Source organism: Trichosurus vulpecula, chromosome 4 (genome assembly GCF_011100635.1).
Source record: "Trichosurus vulpecula isolate mTriVul1 chromosome 4, mTriVul1.pri, whole genome shotgun sequence".
In the NCBI taxonomy this organism is placed as follows: domain Eukaryota; kingdom Metazoa; phylum Chordata; class Mammalia; order Diprotodontia; family Phalangeridae; genus Trichosurus; species Trichosurus vulpecula.
Window position 1 is genome coordinate 15,343,095 of NC_050576.1, and position 19,539 is coordinate 15,362,633.

Sequence of the window (19,539 nt, forward strand, 5' to 3'; positions counted from 1 at the left end):
AGGCTGACCTTCAAAGTCCTCCATATTATGCCCCATCTTCTCTTTTTACCTTTGATCTGACTAGTTTCTTTCACACATATAACAATTCAGTAAAATGAGGCTACTCACTCACGACTCCTTGTACACATCCCATGCTCTCCTATTCCCATGCCTTTGTTTATGCTATATAATCTTGGACAAATAACTTAACCTCTCTGTACCTCAGTTTCCTCATTTGTAGCATAAAGGAGCTGGACTTAGTAACCTCTAAGGTCCCTGCAACTCTAAATCTATTATCCTATGAACTGTAGGTGACCATAAGGAGCTGTCCTATTGAAGCTCATGCAAGGGCAGCCAGAAATCCAACATTTGGACATAGATGAGCCTTAAGAAAGCTAAGCCTGCAGTCCAGGTCCCTTCTAACTGACCTTCAAACCACACCTCTTCCTCACCTCTTCCAGCTCTCACAGTGGTCACCTCAGGTTCATGTTCTGGATCTGAGCTCTGGCTCTTGACTCAAATGTCTTAGGTAAGAATCCTTGAAGCTCCCCAGTGACCAACGACCTGTCAGGCAGGACCAACCCACCTACCCTGGCCCCTCCCTCAGTGGGGATCTCTCAGCGGGATCTTTCCAGGTCACCCAGGACATCCAGCCACAGCCAGCAATGTGGGGGACCCTAAGCCCAAGGCCTCTGAAGAGCCGGAAGAAGAACGCAGAAAATCTTCCCTGATTTCACTCAGTTGGTAAGGACTCTTATATCCTCAGATCTCACACAGCATTTGCTTTGCCCATCTCAACCTATCATCCTTGAGAGTGAGAAATGCTTTATTTCTGTCCTTGAATCCCCAGCACCTAGTATGGTGCCAGGTACACAGCAATTGCTTAATAAAAGTTTGTCTATTTACTGATCATGTATCATTTTGTGCTATCCTCATCGCATTAAATGTCTATCATATCCATGTATGTATTTTATCTCTTATTTGATAGTGAACTCAGTTAGGGTCAGAATTCTGTCTTCTTTCATCATTTTATCCCTCCCTAGGAGCTAGTTCAGTGCTCTGCATACAGTAGAAACATAATAAATGTTTGTCAAAGTGGAGTTGAAGATGACACAGGACAAACCTTTAAAGATGAGTAATCAATACTCTATCCATTCAACCCCTGGTGTGCCCAGCCTGGGCTCTTGGGAAACAGCCCCTGCCCTCAGGGAGCTTCCATTCTGTGTTGTATTTACGGTCAAAACTCATGCTACTTACTTTGCATCCCAGTCTCGACCTGACTTTATGTTCTTTCCCTTCCATCTTTTGTAGTTTTCCATGAGATCATGAGACACTGAAGAAAAAACAGAAAAACAGTAACTCTCACGTACATTGAAGTTTTTGCTGAGCATCTTCTTCCAAGACACCTTTGAGCCAGGTAATACGGTATCATTATCCCTGTTTTACAGATGGGAAAAATGAGGCTCTGCTGTGGTAAGTGATTCACCCAGGGTCAGAGAGCTAGTCAGTGTCAGAAACAGAATCTCCTAGTGTTGAGATCAGGTCCAGTGCTCTTACATCATGACTTGTAGAAATCTTTACTTAACTTGAAACTAAATTTTTAGCTACATTAATGGGTTCAGAATTGCTAAGTGTTCATATCTCAGCTTGATTTAATGACTTCATTAAGTAGCATTTAATGCCTTTCACTAAATGTCATTTAATATCTTTCATTAAGCCGCTTACTTGGCAATAAGGATCTGTGAACACACAGCCCAGTGCCCAGCACATAATAGGCATTTAATAAGTGTTTGCTGATAGATGTCTATGTCAAATTCCTTTAAATTGTCAAGAGAGGAGGAGAGTGTTCAGTTCCAGGAACCACATTTTAGGAAGGGCATTGATAAACTGGACAGCATCCAGAAAAGGGTGGCCAGAATGGGGAAGGGCCCCGAATCCAGCCTTCAAGAATCTCAGTGGAAGGCACTGAGGATGTTTAGCCTAGAAAAAAGGAGGCTCATGGATTATACCATAGCTGTCTCTAAGTATTGAAAGGTTGTCATGTGAGAGGGGGATTAGGCTTGTTTTACTCAGCCCCACAGGGCAGAATCAGGAGGATTGAAAAAGGCAAATTGAGGCTTGCCAAAGCTTCCCAATGATTAGAGTTACCCAAAAGTGTAAGGAGCTTCCTGGAGAGGGGGTTTGGGGTCTTAAAGCAACTATTGGATGACCATTCAATCAATGTGTCATAAGAGAGATTCTTCACTGGGTCTGGGTTGGACTACATGATCTCTGAGGTTCCTTCCAACTCTGAAATTCTGAGGATCCTAAGACTTTCCCGATCCTGGAATTTATAACGTAGCTTATTTATAGAACTGCAGAGCTAGGGATAAAAGAAACCCTCATAAACCATTTAATCCAACCCCTTCATTTTTAGGGTTGAGAAATCTGAGGCCCAAAGAGGTTGAATACCATGACCAATACCATGCCCAAAGTCACACAGGGAGTAAGTATGGGAGGCAGGATGTGAAACCATGACTTCAAAGCCCATGTTCTTTCTGCTTTGCTACATTGCCACCTGGTACTCTTTTCATTAGCATGGGATTTGTTGAAATGGAATTTGGCTTCTGATCAGTTTGAATAAGGTCACATGGAGAGCAAATCTGAAATTACTCACAGAACAACATCGATAAACCATTTCCCAACTTTTGAAATGACTGTGCTTCGAAAAGGGACCTCACTTCTCAGAGATAAGAGTAACCTCAGGGATAGATTAGCTCAGTCTCCCTCCTAAAAGAGGAATCCCTCACAGGCAGCCATTTACTCATTGTTTAAACACTTGGCAGAATGGAAAGCTCACTACCTCAGGAGGCAATCGCTGCTGTTGGACCGCTCTGCACATAAGATCATTCCTTCTAGTAAACCTCAGTCTGCCTCCCTAAATGCTTACCTGCTGGTCTTTGTTCTAACCTCTGTAGCAACATTCTCTTCTCCCTCACCTGGCAATCTTCCAGGTATTAAAGGCAGATAAGACCCATTAGGTTTTTTCTTCTCCATAAGCACAAGGATGCTCATATGGTTTCCAGACCACTTATCTTCCTGGTTGCCCCAGTCTGGACTATCTCTACTTTGTCAATATCTTCCCTTGAAATATGGTGCACAGACCTGTTCTGATGGCATCTGGCAAGTTGTGAGCATGATGAAACTCTTCAGAATCCCAGCATTGGAAGGGACCTGAGAGGACATCTAGTTCAACCTGTACCTAGTCACAGTCAGAGGTGTAGAACTGGAAGAAATCTTGGGAGCCACCTACTCCTGCCCTCTTGTTTTAAAGAGGAGGAATTAGAGCTTAGTTAAGTGACTTACCCAAAGTCACACAGATAGTCAGCACCAGAACTGGGAACCCTCTTTTTCCTGGACCACACATCTGAACAAGGATCTCCTCTTCTTATCTCTGATAAGTGATCAAGACCTCCATGAAAGTGAGCCAGCCAATCACATGCTCTGTCTAACCCACCAGTAAGGGAAGGTCTGAACATGCTCTGAAGACTGACTCCTCATTGACCAGTCCTCCCCATTTCATGATGTTTTGCAAATTTATCAGGAATACCATCAAGTTTACATGTTTGTACATGTTTTCTTCCTTTTGAAAATGGAGATGATATTTGTCCACCTCTCTCTTTCAGTGACTTCTCTTGCTTTTCTTGTCTTCTCAAATATTACTCATGAGAGTTTCATGATCACATCTGCAAGTCCCTTTCAAAGCCCATAATACAATCCTCCAGGCCTTTGGACTCAAACCCATTTAAAAGAACAATCTGTCTAATTACTATCTTTCCCTCATCTTCCACTTTGAGTCTCTCTTAAAGATGGTGGTTCTACCTTTTCCAGGTTGCAGCCCTTTCTCTTTCATGGAAAATAAAGAAGTAAATTAGAAGCTGAGACTCATTTGATTGACTTCTCCAATGGACCTGCTGTGTCTCAAGTGAGATCAGTATTGATCCACTCATGACACCCAAAATCAATGGGGGAGGAGAGTGGTAGAGTGAAGAAAGGCCTGGATTTAGAGCCAAAGAATCTGGATCCAAATCCCTGTCCTTCCCCTGACTATTGGTATGACCTTGGGTAAGTCAGTCCCCCTCTCTGGGACTCAGTTTCCTTACCTATACATTGATGAAGATGGTCTAGAGGATCTTTAAATTCCCTTCCAGCTCTAATTTTGTGATCTTATAAGTCACTGGTCAGTGAAATATCTAAGGTAGGGAATGAAGGCAAATGATAAGAGGTAACATACACTGGAAAGAGTGCTGGGTCTAGCACAGAAATTAGAAAGAGATACCGAGGCTTGATTTGAGGGGGGAATTTTTGATAATTATAGCAACTCAACATCAGAATGGTCTATCTTGGGAACTAGTGGTTTTTCCCTTCCTTGAAGGTCTTCAAGCAAAGGGTTGATGAATAGTTTGTTCAATATGTCGTAAAGGGCATTCTTGTTCAGGTATGGTCTCTACTCGATGGACTCTGAGGTCCACTCCAAAACTATGATTCTGAGATTATATGAAATGGGGGTACTTAACCTAGAGAAGAGAAGGCTGCACCAGGGAATGATAGCTATCTTTCAAATATATGAAGGGCTGTCATGTGAATGAGAGATTATACTTGTTCTTTTTGGTCCCCGGGGGCAAAACTAAGAACAGTGAGTGGGTGTTATAAACAGGGAGATTTAGGTTTGATGTAAGGGAAACTTCACCTAACAAGCATAGCTATCCCAAAATGGAAGGGATTTCCTTGGGAGGAAGTGAGTCTTCTCCCCACTGGAGGTCTTCAGACAAAGGCTGGAAGAGAACCAGTGGAGTGTGGAAGTGTGGATTGGAGCTGAAGTATCGGTTGGATTACATGGCCATTCAGGTCCCTCCCACCTCTGATTTGGGGTTTTGTAAATATGAGAGCTCTCTTACCAGGAACCAAATTAGTAAACCCCTCTGAATTTCAGTTTTCTAATTGACAAAATGAGAAGTTGAATTAGATAATCTCTGCAATCCCTTGCAGTTCTCAATCTCTGATGCCGCATGTAACCTATTTTTCGCAACAAAAGCATGTTTGTATTCAAAGCTTCTGCATTCAATGTTGAAAACACCTAGATGTTATTACTGCACTGTAAGAAACAATAAATGTAAAAAATACCAAGAAACCCAAAATGTGGATGTACTGGTATGAATTCAGGACACCAAAGAAAATTATCTACATAGACTACCATAATGGTAAGAAACAAAAAACTCTGAAAGTCACCAAGCTTGGCCCTGGAGAAGAGTTGAAAAGAATGGACTTTTGTTGTTCAGGCTTTGAGGGGGATGGTGGGCTTGGAATATTGCATACAATGACAGTTGCTGTTGATTCCTAGATGGGTTTTGCTGAACTTTTTTCCTTCTCTTTTTAAAATGTTTATTCTGAGGGAAGGCTCAGTGAGTAGAGGAGTATATTTAGAAATGAATATGAGTAAAAGAAGAAAAAAGTATCAAATGTCAATTAGACATATCTAGTGAGACTAATCAGAAATGTTTTCCTAATTTCCCTAGTAAAACCTCTGGATGGCAGCAGTGGTGATAACATCAGTAACGATATCAGCTAACGTTTATATGACATGTACTCTGTGCCAGGAACTGTGCCAAATGCTTCACAAATATCACCTCATTTGTTTCTCACAACAATCCAGGGAGGTAAGTGCTATTATTATCCCCATTTTACAATTGAGGAAACTGAGGCAGACAAAGCTTTAGTGTTTGAAGCTGGATTGAAACTTTAGGCCCATCTCTCTATCCACCATGCCACCTACTTGCCTCTGGACCATGTTTCTAAAGCACTTTGCGAATCTTAAGGCACTACGTAAATGCTAGTTATCATATCATTATCTACATTAACATTATTTCATGGGTTGAAGTGAAATAGTCATAGTAATTTTTTTATTCGATTGCCTTTGGTTGTACTATCCATGGACATTGGAGTATTTTAAAAGGGACTTTTAGAGATGCAGACCAACGCGTTAACCAGCATCAGGGGGTAGAAGCTATGTAAACATAATAAGCATTGTTTCAACTGCATATTTTATCCCAGTCCCAAAGGCATCCTCTCCCTCTCTCCTGCCCCTCCAGCAGCCAGAGATTTCTCTTGTTTATCCTAAAATGGAAGGGGAAACATCTGGGAACAAAGAGCATTGCAATGTTCTCTGATATCCCTGGGATCCTCTAAGAATGCCTCAGAGCAAGCAATACAAAAATTCTCTCATTCTCTCCTTAGTGCATTTGCCCATCTAGAACACTTTCCGGCTGGGGTTATTACCTTTTAACCTACAAGAGTCCAGGTAGCATCGTGAACACAAGCCAACTCTGGAGTCAGGAAGGCCTGGCTTCGGGGTCAGCCTCAGACACCTACTAGCTGTGTGACAGTGGACAGGCTACTTAACCTCTCAGCGGCCTCGACAACCCACTAAGATTTTTAAATTACAGAGAAGTCATCAAGATGATCTGGTGTGACTTGGAAATGGAATGATACCAGGAGGTTCCATATCAGAAGTTCCACTGATGCTTTAGCCCAAAGGATGACAGATTTCAAGCTGCCATTGAGTCCAACCACCTCTCTTTAGAGATGGGAAGCTGAGGCCCAGAGGGATTTCAGAACTTGCCAAGGTCACACAGGTAGGCAGGCAGCATAGATAGTCACATCCTTGCTCCAAATCCAGCTGCCTTTCCACTGTACTCTGCCTCAACAAAAAGAAACAACAGCTTCTGACAGCCTTGTATGGAATGTAAGGTCCATATTATCCTCCCCAACGAAAAGATGGAAAGATCAAGACCCTGAACCTTAGCTAATTTATCCCCGTTCAGTCAGTTGTAGGGGACTGAATTAGAAGCAGGCTTTAGTCCTTCACACTTGTGACCCACCTTCACCAACTCCTTCCCACTGCCTTGCATGTCTGCTGCCATTTTGATGACCCATGGCCCCCAATCTTGGTAGTAGGCTGGGAAAGCCAGGACCCCTAGGGTGAGAGCAAGCATCCCCAGGATGCCTGCGGGCTGTTTTGTCTGTCTTGATGACAGCAAAGGAGCAGCAGGAAGCCTCCCCTCCATGTGACAGAACCCACTTCTCTCAAAGAATCCCTTCCTCTAAACATTTCCTTATGGGATTCCAAGTCCTCCGTCGTCAGCACTCTGCTGCTCACAACCACATGCGTGACCAGAGTCCTCGCCAAGCTTCTCGTTTGCTGTTCTACAGTGAGAGCTGCGCCATGGTTGGAGATATCCCATATTTACCGACACTTAAATCATTGGAAGTAAGAGTGATAATAGCTGCCTTTTCTAGGATGCTCTATGGTTTGGGAAGTGTTTTCCATATCAATTTCATTTTCTTCCAGGTGGTGCGGTGCATAGAGCACTGGCCTGGCATCAGGGAGACCCGAGTTCAAATTCAGCCTCAGACACTTACTAGCTGTGTGACCATGGGCAATTCATTTCACCTTTATCTGCCTCAGTTTCCTTATCAGTAAAATGGGGCTAATAGCAATAGTGCCCACCTCCCCAGGGTCTTTGCGAGGACCAAGTGGGACAATATTGGTAACGTGTTCTGCAGACCTCAAGAGGGCTATATATATATGTGTATATACATATATATATATACACACACACATATACATTATATATACATATATACACACATATGTGCTATCTATTCATTCATTACTATCCCCATTTTACAGATGAGAAAATGGAGATTCAGGGTGAAGCAATTCACACACGGCCATGTAACTAGGCAGTGTCAGAGGCACGATTTGAAACCAGTGGATTAATCAATACATACAGCATTGAACAAGCATTTACCATGTGCCAGACAGTAGGTTTATATACATAAATACACACATATGCATCAGATACACATACGTATACAATTCATATGGCCAAATGATTTCAAAAGCAACCCGTTTCAAATTTGACACTGCCGGGTAAAATCCCAGGTAAAACTGTGAATACAACAAAAATCTGCTTCGAGTCAGTAACCAAGTCCAGATTTATAAGCTTAGAAAAGGGCACAGGGGGCACTGGTGATGAGGGTTGGTACCAACAACCTGGATGCGACCAACTGCACTTTACTATTTGCCTAAGATCATGATCTTACAAAAACACTCTCTCACCTTCAATCATCTTTCAGATAAGATGATAACGGTAGAACATAGCTTATTTTAAAATTTTCTTTTCATTTCAGAGTAACTCAAGAAATTCTCTCTAATCTAAATATCCATAATATCCAACTTGATTATTTCTAGGAAACTGAGCAAATTAGAAGAGAAAGAGAGAAGAGAGAGAAGAAAGAAAGAGAGAGAGAGAGAGAGAGAGAGAGAGGAGAAAGAGAGAGAGAAGAAAGAAAGAGAGGAGAGAAGAAAGAGAGAAGAAAGAAAGAGAGAGAGAAGAGGAGAGAGAGAGAGAGAGAGAGAGAGAGAGAGAGAGAGAGAGAGAGAGAGAGAGAGAGAGCTGGACCAATGTTTCACTTTGCCCTTGGAAAGCAGGATGGGCAGAAGCCCACATGTGAGGTTTACATTTTAGTTTTATCCCCCCTTTCTAAAGTAAGTTCTTATTTTATTATTACGTTATTATTCAAGCAATTGCTGGATTAAGTTGGGCCCAAGGGAAAGAAGTCAGGAGTTCAGAAACTCTTCTTTGGTATTGGCAGGCAACAGTAGGAATAACTAATGATCCTAGTTTAGTGACAGGAATAGAGTAAGGGAGCAAGTTGGGTCAGCCTCCTTGGGAGGGCTAGGGGTGCTCAAGGGTGCTCCAGTGGTCCCTACCATTTTTGAAACATTCTTTACTGCAAACGTTTCAATTCCCAAGTCACCCTGGGCAATTCATCTCACCCAACCTCTGTCTGCCTCAGTTTCCTAAACTGTAAAATCAGGATAATAATAGCACCTTCCTCCTAGGGTTATTATGGGGATCAAATGAGATGATATTTGTAAAGTGCTTAGTGCAGTGCCTACCACATAGTAGACACTTAATAAATGCTTCTTTTCTTCCCTCCCTCCCCAGTTCCCAAGACTTTGGTATGTTCATTGCTCACATTTTCCCTCTAGAGGCTTGGATACTCCAAGGAGTCCTGAATATTTTCTTTGCTTCTCTCAAGCAGAAGTCCCCATACTGTGTCAGTGTGTTTATTTGTTAATGTTGCTGATGTTTTGATTTGAGCTATTCCCTAGAGTCGGTCAATGGCCCTGGTGTCAGCGGCTGCAGTATCAAGTGCTTACTGCCAGGCCTTCCTGTGAGATGATGCTAACTGTCTTTTAGTATTTGAAGAGTTGTTTTGTGGAGGAGAGACTAGCTTTGTTCTTGGATCTAGGGAGCAGAGCCAGAAACAGTGGGTGCTAGCTGCCAAAGGGCCAAATGAGGCTTGATGTTGAAAAAAATTCTCCCAGCATCACTCTGATGCTTTCCCCAGCTTACACTTCATTCACCCTGTCTTACATGAAGGAAGTGGCCCTTCTCCTTGTCAGGGCAAATCTCTATGCTGATGATTCTCAACTCTGCTTGTCCAGCCCTATCCTCCCTCTTGATCTCCAGTCTCATCCCTCCAATTGCCTATTAGTCATCTCCAACTGTATGTCCCATAGACATCTTAACTCAACAGGTCCCAAACTGAATTCATTATCTTTTCATCAAATCCTCTTGCTCCTTACTGTCAAGGGTATTGCCATCCTCCCAGACACTCAAGCTGCAAGTGTCAACCTCTACTCCTCCTGCAGAAGGTAGTGTTTAAACTAAGTCTTGAAGGAAACCAGGGATTCCAAAGGTGGAGGTGAAGAGGGAGTAGACTTCAGGTATGGGAAATGGCCAGCACAAAATTCCAGGAGGGAAATGAGCATTTTCTTTGAAAGACAGCAAATAAGCCAGCATGGCTAGATCATAGAGTGTGGGGGTGGGGGATAATGTGTAACAAAACCAAAAAGGTCTTCCTGCACATTTCTAGAAGAAGAGAAAGGTGTGATTGCTGAGCCATTTGTCATTTATCTTTGAAATATCACAAAAAATGGGAAAGATACTGCTATCAGACTGGAGAAAGGCAGATGTCCTAATTTATGACAAAAGGGTGTATAGGAATAAATCCCTGTTGAAATTCCCCTTATTACACTAATACATTGTTGGCGGAATTGTGAACTGACCCAACCATTCTGGAGAGCAATTTGGAACTATGCCCAAAGGGCTGTAAAATTGTGCACACCCTTTGATCCAGCAATACCACTTCTAGGTCTGTATCCAAAGAGATCATAAAAAATGGAAAAGGAGCCACATGTACAAAAATATTTATGGCAGCTCTTTTTGTGGCAGCAAAGAATTGGAAATTGAGGGGACGCCCATCGACTGGGGAATAGCTGAACAAGTTGTGGTATATGAATGTAGTGGAAAGTTACTGCGCTATAAGAAATGATGAGCAGATGGACTTCAGAAAAACTTGGAAAGACTTATATGAACTGATGCTGAGTGAAGTGAGCAGAACCAGGAGAGCATTGTACAGAATAACAACAACAATGTACCATGACCAACTTTGATAGCCTTGGTTCTTCTCAGCAATGCAGGGATCTAAGACAATTCCAAAAGGCTCATGACGGAAAATGTCGTCCACATCCAGAGAACGGGCAATGGAGTCTGAATACAGATAGAAGCAAACTAGTTTCACTTTTCGGTTTTTTCTTTCTCGTGGTTTTCCCCTTTGTTCTCATTCTTCTTTCACAACATGACTGATGTGGAAATGTGCTCGATATGATTGTACATGTATAACCTATATGAGATTATTTGCCACCTTGAGGAGGGTGGTAGGGGAGGAGGTAGGGAAAAAATTTGGAACTCAAAATCTTATAAAAGTGAATGTTGAAAACTATTTTTGCATGTAATAGGAAAAAAATAAAATATTATTAAGTGAGGAAATGAATTAAAAATTAAGGAGGGAAATAAAATATTGATCTTTTCTCATAATAAAGTTGTTTCCTCCATTAGAATGTAAGCTCCTTGGGGGCTTTTGTCTTTATTTGTATTCTCAGTGCTCAATAGTAAGCAAAAGCTTAATGACTGGTTGACGTATCCCAAATATAAATGTCCTCTTTTGCCTTCTCTTCTGAAATCCAGACCCAGTTCTCCAAATGTGTTAAAAGCTCTCTCACCAACCAAACACTTCATCTCCTTGCCAAGAAGAGACGCACAGCGGCTAAGCCAAGAGTAACAATGGTTTAGGGCATGAGCTTAACTTGCAAAAATCTTATGAAGGATGATATTGGGAAATGATGAGAAATGTTGCTTTATAAAATGGCAAAATGTGGCTGGGGGATTAGTCTGTAGAAATCTCAATATGAATCCCATCTAAGGCAGATCAAAATAAGAATATTTAAAGATCAAATTGCAAGGAAAGCAAAAAAATACAGAAGAAATGGAATTGTTCTAGCAACATCCTGTTAAAAAAAGACATATTTATCAATGAAATGGACTGCTACATTTGGATCTAACATCTTGGGCCCCATGTGCTAATATATTAGTGGAAAGGAGAGAAAAGAAGCCAAAGTGAGGGGAGAAACTAGACCAGGCCAAGGATACAAAGAGGAAATCTGTGCTGGCCCTGACAAAATTTTGAGGACTTTGACAGAATAATTCTTAAAGTACCAAAAAGAGGAGAGGAAACTGAATAATTCAAAAAGTCATGAAGAGAGCTACCGGAAAAAGGTAAATAAGGAGACATCAGAGAGAATTTTGGCGATCAACTACTGGTCCATATGCTTATTTTCTCATCACTATAAATTCTTTATGAGAATGACCTACAAACTAAAGGTTTTGAAGGGAGACTGTGTGGTGCAATGGAAAGAATGCTGCATTTTAAGTCTGTGGACCTTGGTTTGGGCCACCAATTACTTCCTTCATGCATGACCTTAGGCAAATCTCTCTACTCCTCTGTGCCTCGGTTTCCTCATCTGTAAAATGAAGAGATTGAACTAGCTGCCCTCTGAGGCCCCTGCTAGCTCTAGACTAATGATTCTTGATGAAAATATGAGAATGCTACTGGGTGGTCCAGTGGTTAGAGCATTGGACTTGGGAGTCAGGAAGACATGAGTTCAACTGTGACTTCACACAGTGGGCAAGTCATTTAATCTCCATCTGCTTCACTTTCCTTATCTAAGAAATGGGGCTAATAATAGCACCTATCTCTAAGGGTTGTTATATGAGGATAAACTGAGATATTGCAAAGGACTTTTCAGATTTTAAATTGCTATATAGATAATAGCTTTTATTATTAAAACAAAGCAAGTTTTCTAAAACGGACTACATTTTTCACAATCACACAAAAGGGGCAGAAAAGAAGAGATTCCACTGTATTTACTATCTCTGATTTTTTTTAAGTAAAGCCTTAAAGACCCTTCTCCAACAAGCTCTTTCCCATGCATGTTTCCATCATATGAAATTTCTTCAATCAAGGCAAAAATGCGGCTAACTTTGTTTGATGATCACGTGCTTATCAATATTTAGGGAAATGTGTACTCCTCAAAGGATTTGCAACTGTCCTGTAGAACGTTCAATGCAGAGTCCAAATGGAAAGCATATTTCCTATAGAAGACAAAGTCCTCCAGAAGCTCTGGGATGCAGGGGAAATTACCCTAATAGCACTGAAGCCCAGAATACTAAACGAGATCTGTAACTATTTGGACAAGTTTGTATAACTATTCTGGAGTGTTTCCCACATATATGGGGAAAACCAAAGGGATAAAAATGCCAGTTTCCCAGAGTGTAATATGTGGTTCAATCAACAGCCTACTGAGTGACTCCATCAATACATACAGCTTGGGAAGACACTGCCAATCAAGAGTGAACTAGGCCTAGAAATTATGAGGGTAACAATAGGCTGGCTTGCATTTAGGAAATTACACTACATTGTCAAGGATCCCAAGCTTATCCCTGAAACAAAAACCTAACCTTTTAATGTCAGTCTTCTTCCAGTGATGCTATGTGCACATGTCTCTGAATCACAAAATATCACAATATTTGGAGAATCAGTCAGTCGGTCGTTAAGTCTTTTTTTAAGCACCTACTATGTGCCAGGCACTATGGTAAGTACTAGTGATACAAAGAAAGGTAAAAGACAGCCCTAATCTAATGGAGGAAACAACATACAAATAACTGTGTCCAATCAAGCTAAATATGGGACAAATTGTTGTTGCTGTTCATCCTTCATTCTCAGAGAGGATCAGTGACATCACAAGGGTGATGAGGTGGAGCTGCACAGCCTCGTCAGCCTCACTCTGTCTTCTAGAGTCATCAGAGTCCAGTGGCAAGAAATAAGGCGAGATGACACGATGGCCCAGGGGGACAAATTGGAGATGATTAATAGAGGAAAGGCGCTAGAAAGAAGGGAGGTCAGGAAAGGCTTCTCCTAGAAGATTGCAGGTGACCCCAAAGGACAGAGTTACATGACAAGTATGAGCAGGCTACCACATATTAGTGATGATAACACAAGAAGTGGCATTCAGGTTATCAACCAGGAGAAATAACTGAAAAGTGACACGGGCATCTCCAGTAGGAGTGAAGTATCATCAATGGGCCCCCATCATGCCTCAGATTCGGGGATAGGGTGGAATTAGAGGTGTGGGTCATCACCCTCTGGCGGATCAGGTCCCACCTTCAGGTCTTTCTGTGTAGAATAACATTGAGGTAGGATTTGGGGAATTGTGAGGATGGACTGATTTGTGCAAGAGTACTGTGTATAGAAGGAGAGAAGGATTTTTGTTTCTAAATAAGATGCCCCACATTCCTGGGAGAAACAGAAATTTGACCCACTCTGCAAGCTTCATATATGAAAATCCTACAAGGTGAGCAATGTGAATCCATGATCTTCACTGACAAATTAATCAAATACCTGTCCTTTGGAGGGAGTGGTCTCCTCCAAGATGGAAACCTTAGAGGGGAACTATATTGTGATAACACAGGATGATGGATAGTTGGAAAAAAATAGATTCATGCTTGACTTTGGAATGCAGCTTGGAGGGAACATTCGAATGTAGGTGTGTTGGCTGTCTTGGATCATTAGAGAGCTTCTAAGTAGAAAAATGAACTGGGTTTTTTTTGAATGAACATTTTTTTCACCTTGTGGGTTAAAAATGAAGAAGAAAGGCTGGAAAGCTGCCCAGTTTTCCCAGGTGTGGTGCCTCCTGGCTCCCTGGCTCCCTGAGAGTGGGTGCTCAACAAATGTTTGTTCACCTGCTCTTGCTTCCTAATCTGCATGGAAGAGAGAGGCCGGGACTCCTGAAAGTGGCACTGCCTCCCAGGATCCATTTATCTCTTAGCTGGAGTCTGACCAGTCTTCATCTCTGCTTATTGCCATTCATGGCTTCCTTCAAGGCTTCCTGAGGGCAAGGACTTTTTCATTTCTGCCTTTCAATCCTCAGCACCTAAGACAGTCCCTGGCATGCAGAAGGTGATGGGCAAATCAGCACTTATTGAGTGATTATTTCATACTCTAGTACATTCTACCTTATCGTATTCATCTATGCACAGTTTATTCTTCCTCAATAACACCAATAGATTGGAAGCTCTATGCAGGTAGGGACTGTATCATTATGTCTTCATATCCCCAGCACCAAGTCACAGTAGCAAGAGCTTTTTCAATGTTTCACAAATTAAACTGACTATATTCTTTTGCCTTTTTCTGTATTTTTATCTTTCCTGTTTATCCTTTCTCTCCAATGGGAGTAGTAATTAAATACACACACACACACACACACACACACACACACACATATATATCTTAATGACTTTTGTTCCTCATTGGGTAGGGGAATTGTTGGGGAATTCCAAATGTCAGAATGTAAGTTTCCCAAAGTGATGGACTATGTCTTCTCTCTTACAGATCCCCCTCTACCATCCCCTCCTATCTTCCCATAAGAAGCATTCAGCAAACACTCATGGAGTTATAGTGAGTTAATGGGTTCAAGCATGGACCTTAATTATGCCCCTGATTACTGGAAAAGCCAAAGGAAAGGGGGAAAATTGGAAATTTTAGTCCACCCTCTCCACCCCAAAGAGGATGTAGGATAAGGCGAGACCACTGACCTGGAATTTTGAAACAGTTGGCTGTTTGTGATGTCGCGATTCCAGACCACGTCTTATAGTATTCATCAAAGGAAATTCCTTTAATGTTTCTGAAAAGAAAAATAGAAGTTAAATCAGATAACAATCAACTTGTGAATGTGAAATTTCATACTTGTTTGGCACACAGAGGACCCAGAACCAGAACTCAACAGAAAACCTTCCAAGGGATTGTGGAAATGTCCGAAGTGGGACACTCACATCATTATAATAACTGACCAAGGCAGCGCAACTCAGTGAATATGCAGTGAACTTTGACTCAGGAAGACCAGGATCAGTAAAAAATGAAACAGTCTGTTCCCCCAGGGAGCTAATATTCCATTGGGGGAGACAAGAAGTCTATTGGGGGTGCTAAGTAAAGAGAAAGTAATCACAGAAGGAAGGGAAGGCACCAGCACCCAGATTGGGAAGGTGGGGAGAGGGGAGATTGGGATAGTCCAGGGGTTAATGGGAGCCTTTGTGCTGAGCCTTGAAGGATACGAGCTGTAGATGAGAAGGGAACATATTCCAACACGAAGAAAAGGCTTGTGGAAAAGCACTGAGATGCTAGGACAATAGGGATCAGATTTAGCTCCAGAGAGGTATGAGGCAAGAGAACGATGGACCTAGCCCTTTCTGGGGGCACCAGAGAAAACAGTATGGAAGCAACAGCAGCTGAACTGAGCCTTGGCCAAAGAGGAGGATTCTGAAGGTTGGGGATAAGCTGGGGATGAGCTGGTGGCCATGGGACATAGGTAGTGTGAAGGCAGGAACTACCTTTTTGAGCTCAGGGAACAGCTAAGACATTGTCCAGTTAGCGTAGCACATAGTGCTTATGAAGGACCATAGCTCCTGAGATGGAGGGGTCTCTAAGGCTATCTACTCTAACTCCCTCAATTTACAGATGAGGAAACTGAGGCCCAGAGAGGTGTGACTTGCCCAAGCATGAGAGGTAGGATTTAAACCCAGGTCTTCTGATTTGAGAGGTAGGACCCTTTCCCACGTACCATGAGTAATATGAAATAAGGCTGAAAAGAGGTTGAAGAAATATTGTGAAAGACCTTCAGTGTCTAGCTGGGGAGGTTGTACTTTATACTGAACGTAATAGGGAGTCACTAGAATCTCTTGAGTGGCAAATCAGGACAAACTGGATGGAAATTAGCTCAAGTCTTCTTTCTATCAAGGACTGAGCAGCCATTTTCAGGTACATTCTAATGACGGCTCCTCCGGGCTGGATTCAGTGGTTGCTTAAGCACCTTCTGACCATCAAATTCTGTGATTTTTCTCATTTGTATTGAAAGATCAGAAGGAATTTTTGTTAGCACCAAATGTGAAATGTCTCTAATACTTCCTAAAAGTATAAAGGAATTTTTTCAAAAATAGGATTCTACAAATGCATCTTTACTCCTATGATCACACTTAAGTGGGGGCTGAAAACTGGCCAAACTAGATTTATCCTGATTGTTTGAGTGGCTGTAATGTAGAAGGAGCTTCACATGACCCCATTGTGCAGGTAGCTCATGGGAATTGGCCAACAAAGCATCTCCACGATTGGCGATGGCGGCACCAAAATGGAAGCAGTATTCTGTCTCCTACATGAAAAAGTTGGAGATTTGCTATCACAGATCATGTGGCTGCCAGCAATGACCTGGAGAGGAAAGAAATTGTCAACACACCATCTCATGAAATAACTACTATGTGGAGAGACAGAGAGACAGAAAGAGAGTAAGAGACAGACAGAGACAGAGAAAGACAGAGAGGGAGACAGAGACAGACAGACATAAAAACAGACATACAGAGAGACACAGAGAAAAATAGAAAAAGAGAGACAGGGACAGGGAGACAGAGACAGACAGAGAGACAAAGACAGAGAATGACAGAGAGGGAGACAGAGACAGACAGAGACAGAGAACGACAGACAGACAGACGTAGAGACAGACACACAGAGAGATTCAGAGAGACAGATACAAAGAGAAACAGTCAGGGAGACAGAGACAGACAGAGAGGCAGAGACAGAGGGGGAGACAGACAGAGACATAGAAAGACAGACAGACATAGAGACAGACACACAGACAGACACAGAGAAAAAGATACAAGGAGAGACAGGCAGAGATGCAGAGGCAAAGAGACAGAGACAGAAAGAGCGATAGAGACAGAAAGACAGAGACACAGAGAGACAAAGACAGAGAGAGACAAAGAGAGAAAGAGAGGGGGAAAGAAGGAGGAGGAGGAGGAGAGAGAGAGACAGAGAGAGAGAATGAGATGTGTGTGCATGCGCACATGTGTGTGTGTGTGTGTGTGTGTGTGTGTGTGTGTGTGCGTGCCATCTTCAAGTACAATGAGCTCCATTGTCTTTTGTCTGTTTAAAAGCAGCCCATGACCTTCTGCATCCCCTGGGGTCTGTCCTGTTCAATTTCAAACTATCTGGCTTCAGAGTTTCTTTCTTTTTTCTGAACTATTAAAAGTTTCCCCTTGAAAGGTAGAACTTAAAGAATGCACAAAGCAAGGATTTTTAAAGAGCATTTTTCTTTAAAAAGACACTCATAAAGCTACTTCTGAAAGTGATCCATGAAAATAATGAAAGCTATTAAGCCTAATTCTTTTTCTCTAAATGGACTGTGTACACATCCTATGTAAATACTGAATATAAAGAAATACAAGTTGATTTGTTATGTCAACCAATCATTGGGTTTCTATTCAGAGCTTATGATATTCATATCACAGTTCTACGTACTCTAAGAGTTTTGATAATTAGCATTTATAGGGCATTTTCAGACTTGCAAAGTGCTTAACATGTTATCTCATTTGAGCCTCGAAACAACCATGGCAGGCAGGTGCTATCATTACCTCCACTTTGCCAGTGAAGAAGCTGAGGCTGAAAGAGGGTAAATGACTTATCCAGGGTCACACTGGGAGTTGGTGGCTGAGGCAGGGTTTGAGCTGAGGGCTTCCTGTCCGGCCCTTTGTCCGCTATGACACCTCTCTGCACTATGGTGTGGAAAAGGAGCAAGCATGAGCTAGTCTTTGATGAACAAGATGAGGAGGTGTGGATGAACTGTAACCTGGGGAATGTCTACATCAATGCACTGAAGTAACATTTCCATCATCATCATCATCACCACCACCTTCATTTTCATTATTATTATTACATGGGATTGGATCTTGCATGTGGTGGAAGGGGGTGGTCAGAATCAAGCCAATCTAGAGACGACCATACTGGAGTGATGGCTTTCTGGCAAGGAGTTACAGGAAATCAAGGCACATAGGCAGAGTGGGACCAGATTGCTTTGAAGATACTGCATAAGCAACATTTCAGTATTTGTGATTCCTGACTTCTCCAAAGCATCTGATACTGTTGAGCACCCCTTCTTTCTTGTTCCCTTCTTCTTCCTCAGCTTCTGAGACACCAGAGTCTCCTGGTTCTCTTCTACTTCTTTGACTACTCTTTCTCTTGTTTTCTTTGCTGCCTCCCCATCCTCTTGCCAGAAGTCAATGTTCATCAAGGTTACACATCCTTTGTTTCTTTCTTTTGCGCCGCTATTCCCTGTGTTGGCAATCTCACTCTCCCTCATGGTTTCAATGATGATCAATGGAGATGAATCCTAAATCCATATCTCTTTCCTGAGCTCCAGACAAACACTTCCAACTGCACCCAGGACACCTCTTCTTCAGTCCCACAAAATCCCCCAACTCAACCTTTTAGACCATAAGGCATGAAGAAAAAGTAAAAGATATCTTGTATCTAATCAGCACCAAAAATGGAAAGTCAAGAAATGGCAGAGAGTCAGATGTCATCAGGAGTCCTTTCAGATTACAGCTCAGGACAAGAACTGGCATGCTTGGCATAGATGGAAAATCGTTCAATTCAGATTAAATACACCTAAGCAAATAGACTAGCAAGTGAAAAAAGGTGAAAAAAAAACAGAGAAAAGGTGGGAAAACCCATTACACTAAAAAGTAAAACCACCACCCTGGAAACAAAGCTATGGGCAATGGGGAAAGATATGGCAAATGGGCAGTTTGTTGTAGCAATTAATAGCAAGAGCTTCATAGACCTGAAGATTTTGGTTTCAGCCAACAGGAAAGACCAGAGGAATGTGTAAGTGGTCTTCAGGGACTGTGCTTTGTGTTTCCTCCAGTGTCAAGGCATCAGACACAGACAGCCATCCTAGGGTTGTGAAAGAAGTGTCAGCTTTGATTATCCATCCTCTGTTGGTGATCTTTGAAAAAACCATGCAAAAATATTTTTCAAAAGCCTGGAGATGCTCAAAGGTCACTCTGGTTTTCACAAGATGAAAGAGATGGATTCTTCCAGCTATAGATTGATAATTTTGACTTTAATTCTTGGAATAATTCCAAAACACACTATTAAGGTGATGAGTTGTGAGTGCTTATATGGAAAGGGAATGACCACTGGGAGTCAGCATAGGTGTATTAGGAG

At 42.1% G+C, this 19,539-nt stretch overlaps 1 protein-coding gene across 1 annotated transcript in view; it reads right to left on the minus strand.

Annotated features, from left to right (window-relative positions):
- UBE2U (ubiquitin conjugating enzyme E2 U) overlaps nt 1-19,539 on the minus strand; it is a 60,174-nt gene that overhangs the window by 22,085 nt on the left and 18,550 nt on the right. Inside the window, exons 7-8 of the mRNA XM_036753175.1 lie at nt 15,084-15,172; nt 1,237-1,312 (exon numbers count right to left, since the gene is read on the minus strand). Coding sequence (XP_036609070.1) covers nt 1,237-1,312; nt 15,084-15,172 — 165 coding nt within the window. The remainder of the gene's footprint in view (nt 1-1,236; nt 1,313-15,083; nt 15,173-19,539) is intronic.